The sequence below is a fragment of the Dipodomys spectabilis genome, unplaced genomic scaffold (assembly GCF_019054845.1).
Source record: "Dipodomys spectabilis isolate Male_0828 unplaced genomic scaffold, ASM1905484v1 ptg000009l, whole genome shotgun sequence".
NCBI classification, from domain to species: domain Eukaryota; kingdom Metazoa; phylum Chordata; class Mammalia; order Rodentia; family Heteromyidae; genus Dipodomys; species Dipodomys spectabilis.
In genome coordinates, this window is record NW_024870686.1 from 28,097,109 (window position 1) to 28,109,590 (window position 12,482).

The window sequence follows — 12,482 nt, forward strand, 5'->3', positions numbered from 1 at the left end:
TTTTATTACAAAAATTAATCACATTAATACAGACTTACCTTCCAAATTACTTTTGGAAAAGTACGTTTGTTTTATTTTTATTTTTATTATTTATTTATTTATTTTATTTTTACAAAATAAAGTTATGTAATGGAACTTTTCTTTTTTTATTATGAAAATACCATACAGAGGGGTTACAATTACATGGGCAAGGTAATGAGTGCATCTTGTATCAAGCATTGTTGCCTCCTCCTTTGTTTCCACTTCCCATTCCTTCCCATTCCCCCCCGCCCAATTTGTATGTATGTCTCATTGTTGCAATGTGTCCACCTGAATCCTTATTTAAATTATTTTTTTGCCCTTTCCCTCCACAAATTATACCAACGTCAAATACAGTGAGAGCATGGGTTATACCATGGGGGAGGGACATACAAAGCAACGAGGAAATAATCTTATATATATGTTAGAAACAATTGCATGAAAGAAAAAAACATTTGAAAACTTATCTTGGGGTTCATTTCACCTAACGTCAACTTATCTGTGGAATTTTTCTTTTTAATTTAGCATAAATCCAAGGAAATAGCCATGATCTTTAACGCTTTTGCTCAAAAATCCTAGGTTAATTTTTTCCTTCCTTCCTTCCTTTGTTCATTCATTCCTTCATTCTCACTCAGTGATATTTATTGACTACTTATTTTGTGTTAGAATCAAGGAAATATTGCAGAAAGAATAATCAATTGTAGTTGAAAAGTAAAAAAGAAAATTATACCAAAGGAATGAGGAACATGTGGGAAAGTTTGGGGAGATTTGTTAGCAAAGTACAAATTCCAACTTCTAGTATTCTGCCATGGCCTCTCACCTGTCAACTCTGAGCCTTTATCTACCCCACAAATGATATGTATCTGTTTACTACATTCTTCAAACTTCACAATGACCACTACAGCTAAATTCATAAAACAAAGAGTTGAACATGTCATAATTTCCATTCTCTCTTCTACTAATGTAATTTACAATGAGCTAAAATGTAACACTGGTATTTTTATTTTTTACTCTGTAGAAGTGTGGAAATCATAATCTGCTTTGCAAAACTGCAAAATTGGTGTTTCCTTAAAATTCAGGACAGTAGAAAAAAATAAAAGCCAGGTGTTGGTGGCTCACGCCTGTAATCCTAGCTACTTAGGAGGCTGAGACCTAAGGATCACTGTTCAAAGCCAGCCTGGGCAGGAAAGCCCGTGAGACTCTTACCTCCAATAAACAAACAGAAAACTGGAAATTGCACTGTGGCTCAAGAAGTTGAGTACTCATCTTGAGCTGAATAGCTCAGGTACAGTGCCCAGAGTTCAAGCCCCACGACCACCACCACCAACAACAACAACAAAAAAAGGGGGGAAATAAAATGTTACTATAATTCACTGAGATTTAAGACAAATGTTAAGTATATTGGCTAGAAGCCTGCAGTTGAATATCAGTCACCCTTGCGTATGGAACAAAGGTAAGCAAAGCACTTATCTCTAACAGGAAATGTCTAAGTCCCAAAAACATCGACTCTTGACCAGCCATTCTCCCTTTACAATTAAAGGACTTGGTTTGAGTTTAGTTATAATATGTATATAAGTGATTTTACTTAAGATATCTTTTACTTAAGATATCATCTTTTATTATATATTTTATTATAAAGATATTGTACAGAGGAATTACAGTTGCATGAGTAAGGTAATGAGGACATTTCTTGTACAGCATTGTTACCCCCTCCTTTGTTTGTCCCCTACTATCCCTTCCCTCTCCTCCTCTCCTACTACACCCTCCCCCCACCCCTGAAGTTGTAAAGTTAATTTTCAACATAGTGTCTTGTAGGTCTCATTGGGTCAACTTATATCCTTGTTTTAGCATTTTGTTATTTCCCATCCCCTCCCCAAATCAGAAAAATGTATATATAAAATGCAGGGCACTGGAACCATTTTGGAAAGTGGAGTTTCCTCAAGACTACACACAGAGCTCCCCTACAACCCAGCAATCCCACTTTTGGGCATTTACCTAAATGATCAAAAACATGACCATACTAAAGCTACCAGCACAACTATGTTTATTGCAGCATTATTCACCATGGCTAAGATATGGAACCAATCCAGATGCCCCTCAGTAAATGAATGGATCTATCTATCTATCTATCTATCTATCTATCTATCTATCTATCTATCTATCTATCTACATATATTTCCTAACAAATGGGGCAATGTCATTCTTTCTGATGTCAGAAAGAATGACATTGCCCCATTTGTTAGGAAATCGAAAGACTTGGAAAAAATTATATTAAGTGAAGTAAGTCAGACCCAAAGAAACATAGGTCCCATGGTTTCACATCTTACTTTTTTTTGTTTTTTGTTTTTGTTTTTGTTGGTTGTGGGGCTTGAACTCATGGCCTGGGAGCTGTCCCTCAGCTCTTCAGCTCAAGGCTAGCGCTCTACCACTTGTTCCACAACACCACTTCCAGTTTTCTGGTGATTAATTGAAGATAAGAGTGTCACAGACTTCCTGCCTGGGCTGGCTTTGAACCATGATCCTCAGATCTCAGCCTCCTGAGTAGCTAGGATTACAGGTGTGAGCCACTGGCGCCCGGCTCACATCTTACTTTTAAGAAAGACAAAAATCTCTTTTTTACCTCTTATCCATTCTGAAGTTAGCTTTAGGATGGTCCCAAATATGCCATCTCCCTAGTTTGTAGATCAAAGACTTCTATGCCTGTGCAATAAATTGTTACCTTATGTGGTGAAAAATAGGATTAAATTAAGACCTTTCAGAAGAGGAATTTATCTTGGGTTGCCAGGATGAGTTCTAAACACTATCACGTATATCCTTATAAGAGAGACAGCAGCTATTTCAGTATAGGAAATTCCTCCCATACTGAGGGAATGTATAGTCATCTCCTATGTGAACAGACACCATAAGGCAGAAAGAGCAAAAACATATTGACAGACCCCCACAGAACCCCACAGAACATAGCTCTATTAACCCTTTGATATCAATCCTATGATACTAATTTCAGACTTTCAACTTCCTTGACTATGAGAACTTAAACTTCTGGGGTTTTTTAGCTAGTGAGTTTCCAGTACATTATTCCAGCCGACACAGGAAACAAATGTATTCTTCCATCTTTGACACTGTTTCTGGAAGTGTGATTGAACTAAAGGAAAATCAAGAATGTGATTGGGTAAATTGCCCAGATGTCAAAATGGTCCGGTCACTCCAGAAGGATGCTGTGTTAAATCTGATTTGTAAACAATCGCATGCAGTGATTACAATGACATCTTTCACTGCCCAGCTGCTCTGCTGGCTTGTAAGTGGAGAGCCTCAAAGAGTAGGTTAGAGATATTTTTAGGCTGCAAAATGGCCTTTCCTCTAAGCAGCTCAACTTCAGACCCAGAAGGTATAGAAGCAAGGAAGAAGGCGTATTGCCACCAGCATGTGGACACATGGTTTAGTTGACCTCAGATCTCACGAATCAACTGGTGTGGGTTGGGTGCCAACAAAAATCATACGTGTGATCCTTATAATTGATAAACTATATAAAAGCATCTCAGTCTCCAGGAGAAAAGAAGCAACAATATATTGGTAGCATATGTGCTTGAAAACTAAGAAAATACAAAAGGAAAGGTACCAATGTTAGGAACTCAAAACTCATTGAGATGGTAAGATAAGTTATCGATTGTCACTTCTTTGACTATTGATTGGAAAGCCCACTCTAGCAACAGTGATCATTTTGTCTACAAATGAAATCTGATCTCCATGTGTTCAATAATTCTCTTCCTCTGCTACTCTCAGATTGTATAATAGCTCCTAAAAACAAAGTGTGTATATGTATGAGTAATTAAAAGATAGGCTCTTTGTAGTATAGACAGAATTGTTAATAGGTTCATAGATGAGAAGTTATTTGGAGAGTGGTAAAAAGTAACAAAATGTTTTTAAAAGACTTCCTAATAATCTTTTAACTAGAGATATTTCACTGATATTTTTAAGATTGTATATTTTATGCAAGGAGGAAATAATATGATTCAAAAGGGTACCTAAAGTTGTATGCTTACAAAAATCCATAGACATATGATATTTTTACTATAAATCTGGTTAAGTATAATAAAATATTCTTTATTAAGAAAAGCTAAAAAAAAAAGAAACAAAATCTGCTAATACATGTATTTGGAGAGGGAACAATTGGTGTGGTTTTATGGTCTGAGTTCATTTGCAAATCCTGAAAGGACATAGCTAGTAAAACTCTTTTTATTTCTCTTTTTTCATTTTGCTTATTACAAAATAAATTCAATAGCGGGCAAAGTATAAAATGGTCCTTTAGAATAATTTACAATATTTAAAAGAAGAGATAAACTTTCAACTTTAGTATATATGAAAATGTTTTAGGAAAGAACAGGAGAAAGGAATGAGGAAGAAAGAAAAAGAGAGGGAAATATATGTTTTCCATCCAAATTTTAACTGATTTGAAACTCATATTTGAATTCCTTTTCATAATATAAAACTTTACAATGATTCTCAATAGTTTGGTATTATGAGTCTACTTTTGTATAGATTGAGCTTATTCATAAAAATTTGATAAACACTGAAAGGAAAGGAAAGTACTAGATGTTTTACCTTTCTTTTTTTCACCTGAATGTCAGAATACTCTCTTGGGTGGGGGTACAATTATCACTAATGAGTGCTGACTAGTGTTTTTAAAATTTATTTCCTATTGCTTTTCTTCTAGTTTTTAAGCCCTTCCTGCCTCTGTGTAATAGTTCACTTAAATAGAGAGGATAAGCCGGGTGCTAGAGGGTTCATGTTTATAATCTTAGCTACTCAAGAGGCTGAGATTTGAGGATCATGGTTCAAAGCTAGCTCAGGCAAGAAAGCCCATAAGACTCTTATCTTCAATTAGCCACCAGAAAATCAGAAGTAGTACTGTGGTTCAAAGTGGTAGAGTGTTAGCCTTAAGCAAAAAGAGTTCAGGGACAGCACTAAGGTCCTGAGTTCAAGCCACAAAACCAACAGCAATAACAAAAAATAGAGAGAGTAAAGTAATTTAATAAAAGTGAGGAAGAAAATAACTTCACATGTTGGTACCAGAAGACAGTGGGTTTTCCTAAGTTATTTTAGATCAAAGCCCAATGGATCCATTTTTTAGACTTCTTGGCAATAAAAGGGGGTTATTTTCACTAAACCTACTAATTTGGCTGTCTAAATACTAGCAAAATTTGAGTTCTCTGTTTCTATTTTCTATAAAAGTAAGTTTCACTTATTTTCAAGCCAATAGTGAATTAGATGTCTCTTTTTCATACTGCTCTTAAGCGAACCCAAAGGCAGCTTTGAAGAAGGTGCAGATGGCTGAGTTCTGTTTTGTTGTGCAAATGTTGCTTCTGTTTCTAGAGGGAAAAACCTTGAGATACAAAACAAAAGATCATTTTGAAGAACACTGCATGAATTAATATACTGAAAATGAGAATCCACCTTGCAGATGCCAATGAATACTCGAGATGATAGGACAAGGGAAAACAGAAAGGTTAATGTGAATGCATTCTTTTTCCTTTTAATTTTTTGGGGGCCTGTCTTTGGGCTTGAACTCAGGATCTGGGCACTATCTTTGAGCTTTTCTGCTCAAGACTAGTACTCTACCACTTGAACTGCAATTCTGCTTCTGGATTTTTCAATGATTAATTAGAGATAAGAGTCTCACTGGCTTTCTCCCTGGCTAGCTTTGAAACAATCCTCAGATCACAGCCTCCTAAGGTGCTAGGATTACAAATGTGAATCAGTGGCACCCAGCAATACGAATGTATTCTTAAAAGCAAGTATTTCATGGTTGTTTGCTTTCTTTCTTTCTTTGGCAGTATGAAAGAAACAGGGACAGGCCAGAAGCCATGGAGAAGCCTCACATCATCCACTTGCAAGCAGTGCTCAGGAGTGTACACCAGCCCTGTTTGTGGTTCTGATGGCCATTCCTTCTCTTCTCAGGTAAAGACAACTGCACTCATTCACTGTGAAATCAATAAGGCCATTAACAAACCCTAAAAACACCCACTCTGTAAAGTCATTGTTCAGGGAATACATCCATCTTTTAAAATAAACATGAATAATCCACTGGTTTGCAGCAGGATTCATTGCATATTTGTTTCTCTTCTGTCATAATATTTAAAATATAAACCCTAAAGCAGTGAATTTTCTGAGCCTTGGTATATGAAAACCAATAAGTTGTCTGTTCTTGCTGTGGATGTGGTCAGAAATACTAGCATCATGTACAATCATATTAATAATTATTACCATTCTAATGATCATAACAGCTAGAATTTATTACTATAATTTTTCTTCATCTTAGATGGTATCTCCTACAGTACCTCAGTTAAGCCTCTTTCTTTTTCTTTTTGGTTGGTCGTGGGGCTTGAACTATAGGCCTGGGCACTGTCCCTCAGCTCTTCAGCTCAAGGAAAGCACTCTACCACTTGAGCCACGGCACCATTCCTTCAGTTAAACCTCTAAGGAAACCTTTGTGTTTTTTTTTCTTTTAAATAAATGGGTATTATAAGGCCTGGAAAGTTATAACAATATGATCAGCTTCACATGCCTAGTTAACGTCAAAGCCAAGATTTCATGTCCTCTCTTAGTGCTCTGGTCTTATTTCCACCTACTTCTGCCTTTCTATTTGCTGTCCCATATTGGTTAAAAAATTCATCATAGTTAAATATGAAATTGTTTGGTATAACCATAGTGGGCTGAACCTTGGGATAAAGACAGGATTTTCTCAGGCTTGTTTCAGGGTGTTAACAGAGCTTAAAAATGAGGCTGTAAATTCATAGTCAAACAGTTTTGTTCCCTCTGTTCAAGTTGCTTGTTGACATATGAGGACTGTGAAACATCTTGACAGTGACAGAAAAGCTGCTTCCTGGTAGTGGTTTCGACTCTTATGGTAAGAATTTAGCAGTCACACCTGTCATTCCTGCATCCAAGATGACCACAGGAGAGAATGACAGAGGAGGAACAGAAAGATGGGATTGGTTTCTTTAGGTTTAGGACATGAGACCATTAAACTGGAACAGGACATAAAGAACACTAAACTCTCAGTGGTTTAAGACGTTTCTGCAGAGCTTAAAGACGTCTTGATTACTCTTCTCTTGCTGTCTTCAGCTTTAAAGAGAAAGGATTGCTATTTTAGGATTTATATCTAGATACAGAGATGTAAAGAAAACTGACACAGAGTTTAAGTTGGTCAAGAAGGCAGATGCCATATGAAAGTAGAGGCGCCAAGCATTTGTGCTGATTTTAGTTACCAGATGCCAGACCCAAGTGAAGATTCAGTGCTTTTTCGTAATGGCAGTCCCTCCACTCCTTGTCCCAGGCCTTCTGTTAGGGCTTGTTTCCCAGCCTCGCTGGTGTTGTGAGTCCTGCAGTTTTGACACTACCTGGGAGGCTTTGTTTGATTCTTTGAGAAGTATAAAATATGTGAAGCACCCTTTTGACATGTCTATTTATTATGACTACATGAATTCAGGTATATTTCTGATTCCGTGAGATTTTCCATTTTCTTTGTGTGTGCTGGGTACACTCTGTGAGCCTAATCTCACACATCACATGGTCTCATTAACATGTTCAGGAAAATGAATCTACTTGTGAATTATGATTTTAATTTTTATTGGTATTAGTGTAATCTTCAATAAGCATTTTATCTATTTTATAATATATAGCAAGGAGAATGGTTGAAAATCCACATGGATCTTTAGCAACCTCAAATCACCACTGTTGTTTCTATACAGTACAATTCTGTGAATTAATTTTCTACCTTGGACCAATCACTCTAATCTTAAGGTTTTTCCCTGACCAAAGTAAGACTCTAATGTATGAAACAATAAGACTAAATTGACTGCTTATTTCCATTAATAACTTAGTCTAAACTGCTTTTACCAACACATTCTGAAATGTTATTGTGATTAAAATTCAAAGTCAAGACTTTAGCATTTTTATTTCTATGAGACAAAATATTGTCTTGGACTATTTAGATACTAGATCAAGACCAAAAATCATAAAAGGAGGGCCTTCATGAAGTACTGTTTTATTGTTTTCCTAGCAATCACATATCAGAGGATGAAAATAGGTCAGAGAAATTTCCAGGAAACTCTTGATTCATGTGGCTTTGTCAATACACTTTGAGAACTGTGATAAAGTAGTTTGAACAACTTTTGGATAGAATCTCAATCCTGATTTTCAAGCCTTTTGCATTCATATTTTATTAATTGAACCCCACCCGGTATTTGAATATAATTGTCAGCTCAGTTAATTATAGTCCAATGAAAACAAATTAAATGGAGTTTGTTATTTCAAAGAATAGTAGATTCAAATGCTGAGATATGGTATGGGAAAGAAGTTATTTAAAGAATATATTACTCAAATGTAGCAAGGATATAATTTTAAACTATTTATTATGTTGAATAAAGTGACCAAGTTTAAATAATTATTTCATTGAAGTTCAGATTTTGAAAATTGTTAGTATTTATGAAAGTCCTCAAAAAACATGCATACAGAGAAACACAAATAAACACATGAGAATCTATAAAAATACTTATATCTCAAAAACATTAGAACATTTGTGATTTTCATTAAAATTATTTTTATCGTATTATCTTTCTTTTATCCAGTTAAGAAAAATGATTCATTTTTTAGAAGTCTACTTAATTTTTCTTTTTAAAAGAACTACCCAGCCAGGTGCTGGTGGCTCATGCCTGTAATCCTCACTCCTCAGGAGGCTAAAGTCTGAGAGTCACTGTTCGAAGCCAGAATAAGCAGAAAAGTCTGTGGGATTTAGGCACAATAAAACACTCAGGACGGGCCAGGGCTCATGCTGGTAATCCTAGCTACTCAGGAAGCTAAGCCCTGAGAATCAGGTTCAAAGCCAACCCAGGCAGCAAAGTCTGTAAGACTCTTACCTCCAATTAAACACCAGAAAACCAGAAGTGGTGCTGTGGCTTAAGTGGTAGAACATTTGAGCACAAAGAGGCTCAGCAACAGCGCCCAGGCCTAGAGTTCAAGCCCCACAACAGACAAAAGAAAAAAAAGAAAAGAAAAAGCCAGAAATGGTACTGTGGCTCAAGAGGTAGAGAGCTAGCCTTGAGCACAAAGAGGCTCAGGGACAGTGCCTAGGCCCTGAGTTCAAGCCCCAGGATCAGCAAAAAATAAATAAAATAAAAAGAGCTACCCATTTTAGAACTCTTTTAAGTTTAGAAATGTCAGAAAAATAAAAAAAAATAAAATTCTGTTCAAGTTTATTTGAGAGGTAATCATTCTTGAAATTGACACAAAAATGAAGACCTTCCTTTCTTCCCCTTAGGCATGGTCTGTTTTGATTGCCTTTGTCAAGCTTCAGTAACAGCCAGGAATTGGCCCAAAGTATAGCCTTTGTGTCGGTTTTGGATGCATTTGTCACTTTACGTAAATTGTACATTACATTTTCTGTGAGCATAAATCAATTAAATAATACTAATGTTTTCGAACGGAGCAGGACATCCATAATATAAATTCCCTGCGGACAAGCAGAGTTGATTTTAAAGTCTTCTCTACTCTATGCCATGTGAATTTCCTATAAATGAGCATTGCTTCTAAAATTGTGTGTGTGTGTGTGTGTGTGTGTGTGTGTGTGTGTGTGTGCGCGTGGTAGAAGCAAAGTAAAAGCATATCCACTGTACATATGAATTCCCAGCACTGGCTACAGAGATTCTGGTTAAATTGGCTTCAGATGAGCCTCTGCACATAGAAAATTTAAAGCTGCTTAGACAATTTTCATTTGTACCTGTAGATAAGAATCACTATTTAATTCATTCATAGTATTGCCTCTGAGTTCATAAGCACATGTACATGTCCTTAACCAATAGTGTTCCATTAAAGAAGTGATGAATTTATTTTTTGATATATGTGAACTTCAACATACTACAATTATGTTTAACTCTCATTTTTCCCATGATTGAGATGTTATTTATTATCAGTCACTATTTATAGAAACTGTAAAAAATAAACTTACCATTTATAAGTAGATAGTAGGCTTCTGACACCTAATTATATGTATGATATGTTGTATCTAACTTAATTCTGTCATTTGATTCTGTCTTTCTTCCTCACTATGTTATGTCTGAGTTAGGATAATTTTCACTTGAAGAACAACAATGTGAAATTGTTGTGCATCATTCCTATTGAAAGGCTCTATGACTTATTTTGTCTGACTTTTGGCTCAGGTGTAGCAAATTGGTCCAGACTGTAACCCACACACATTTTCATACTTAGATAAGCTCTTAATAAAGGACATAGTATTAAAGGAAGTGTTATGACTGAATTTCATTTTGAAATCCCAGGTTTAAGTGGAATATGACAGTTCTTCTAGAAAATCTGATAGGATGTCATGTTCCCTGGGATGAATCTCCATATTTGAGAAGAACTCTAACTCTGAAAAAAAGCTGCCATTTCTTTGCAATGGTTTGGCTTCAATGTTCCCCAGGCTTAGCTACCGTGGGCATATTTTAAATCACAAATAAGTTACACAGTTAGTGGGAAAATGTGACTTCCTAAATGTGCCATTTTATCAGAATGTATAGCTAAACAACACTCGCAAGTCAGCTAGAAGTGCATACTGAATTTACCTTTAAAAACACTAACTCTGGAGTAGTCATATTATTTCACAGCATATTATTTATGTAAATAAAAACCTCTGTACTTCATCTGCATTATCTGAAACATTTTAATTTTTCCCACAGAAGGCACTTTTGAACTGTTTTTGATGGTCCTGGGGCTTGAACTCAAGGCCTGGGAGCTGTTCCTGAGCCTCTTTGTTCTGAAGACTAGTGCTTTACCATTTGAACCATACCGCCAATTCTGGATTTTTTTGAGTAGTTTATTGGGGATAAGAGCCTCACAGGTCCTTTTCTGCCCAGCTTGTGATCCTCAGATCTCAGCCTCTTGAGTAGCTAGGATAACAGGCCTAAGCCACCAACACCCGGCTCTTGTCTGTATATTACACATTTGGTTTAAATATCCTTATTAAGTAAGATGAAACTGATTTCTTAAATCAATTTTATAAATTAGAAACAATATATGAATTATAGTGAATAGAGTTTTACTTAAATTCCAATTAGTTTTTCCTTCAATCCTAGATTTATATTATCCTCCTAATAATAATAATTTACAAGTATTAGATATTCTGGTTTGGAACAATTTAGTGTTTTGTAACATACTATTTTATTATCAGCGTATTTAAAGAGGAAAAGAAATGAGGGTGTGTAGCCATGAATGGTTTTTCTCATTCAGAAAGGAAAAAAAGACATAAGGAAATAAAATTAAATGTAAAAATGATGTGCTACTTCTGTGACAAGGTTATTGTATAAGTTAATTGCTTCTATTTTTAAATAGTCAAAGAATCCTTCTATCTTTTCAATTATGAATATTTCCAGATCACATTATGGAGACAATGAAATACTTTGCTTTTTTTTTTCTATTTCATTGATTACATCACTTTTCCTTAACTTTATTGGGTTAAAGAAACTTAACTTCCTTTCTGTGCTTTATATTCTAACATGATGTATATCCCACTAGAAAGTCTAATAGGCTTTAGAATTGTGGCTATCTTTGGATGATGTCTTGTGGATTTTATGAGCACGTTGTATTAAAGGAATAGAGCTATTTTATTTTTATTCGTAATGTTAGTACATGCTCTTCCTTCTTTGAGACTATACCCTATAAAATATTTTCATTTAAACTTAATGGAGACAAAGCCTTATTTTCTTGTCTTAAAAACATTGAACTGATTTACATTGAATTCAATGAGTTTGGGACACATTTGTCGCTAATGTTGGAATAGATGGACAAATGGATGAATGGAAGGTTACATGGGTGGATGGGCATGAATAGATTAAGAGAGAGATGATAGATGGTAATGATGATGATGATAGACACATAGATAGATTTTTAGATTATAGACTTCTTAACTAGGCATAAATGACTATATTAAACTAATCCTTTATGAAACATCAATGATGTTACAGGGTTTATGAAGTTTTATTCATTATTTTCACTATTTCACATAATTTCTTAGAAAAAAGGTAGAGTTGGACAATCTCCTTTTCAAAAATTTATTTACAAATTTCCACACTCTAAGATATATAAATTATTTTCATCCTCTTTTTAAAAAAAAACTTATTTTTCTGCCAACCCTACTGCACATTAAAACAGGGCTCTGTGGGCTGGGAAGGTGGCTCAGTGGTAGAGTGCTTGCCTCGCATTCATGAGGCCTTGGGTTTGATTCTTCAGCACCACATAATCAGAAAAAGCCAGAAGTGGCACTGTGCCTGAAGTGGTAGTGCGCTAGCCTTGAGCTGAAGAGCTTAGGGACAGTACCCAGGCCCAGAGTTCAGGCCCCATGACCATCACCACCACCACCACCACCACCACCAACAACAACAAAAACCCAGGGCTCTGCTCCCATCTTTCCCTCA

General features: G+C 35.7%; 1 protein-coding gene across 3 annotated transcripts in view; it reads left to right on the plus strand.

The window, feature by feature from the left end:
* Spock3 (SPARC (osteonectin), cwcv and kazal like domains proteoglycan 3) overlaps positions 1 to 12,482 on the plus strand; it is a 245,539-nt gene that overhangs the window by 170,047 nt on the left and 63,010 nt on the right. For all 3 annotated transcript variants that reach the window (XM_042700884.1, XM_042700876.1, XM_042700892.1), the window contains one exon: positions 5,850 to 5,973. In XM_042700884.1, the coding sequence (XP_042556818.1) occupies positions 5,850 to 5,973 (124 nt within the window). The remainder of the gene's footprint in view (positions 1 to 5,849; positions 5,974 to 12,482) is intronic.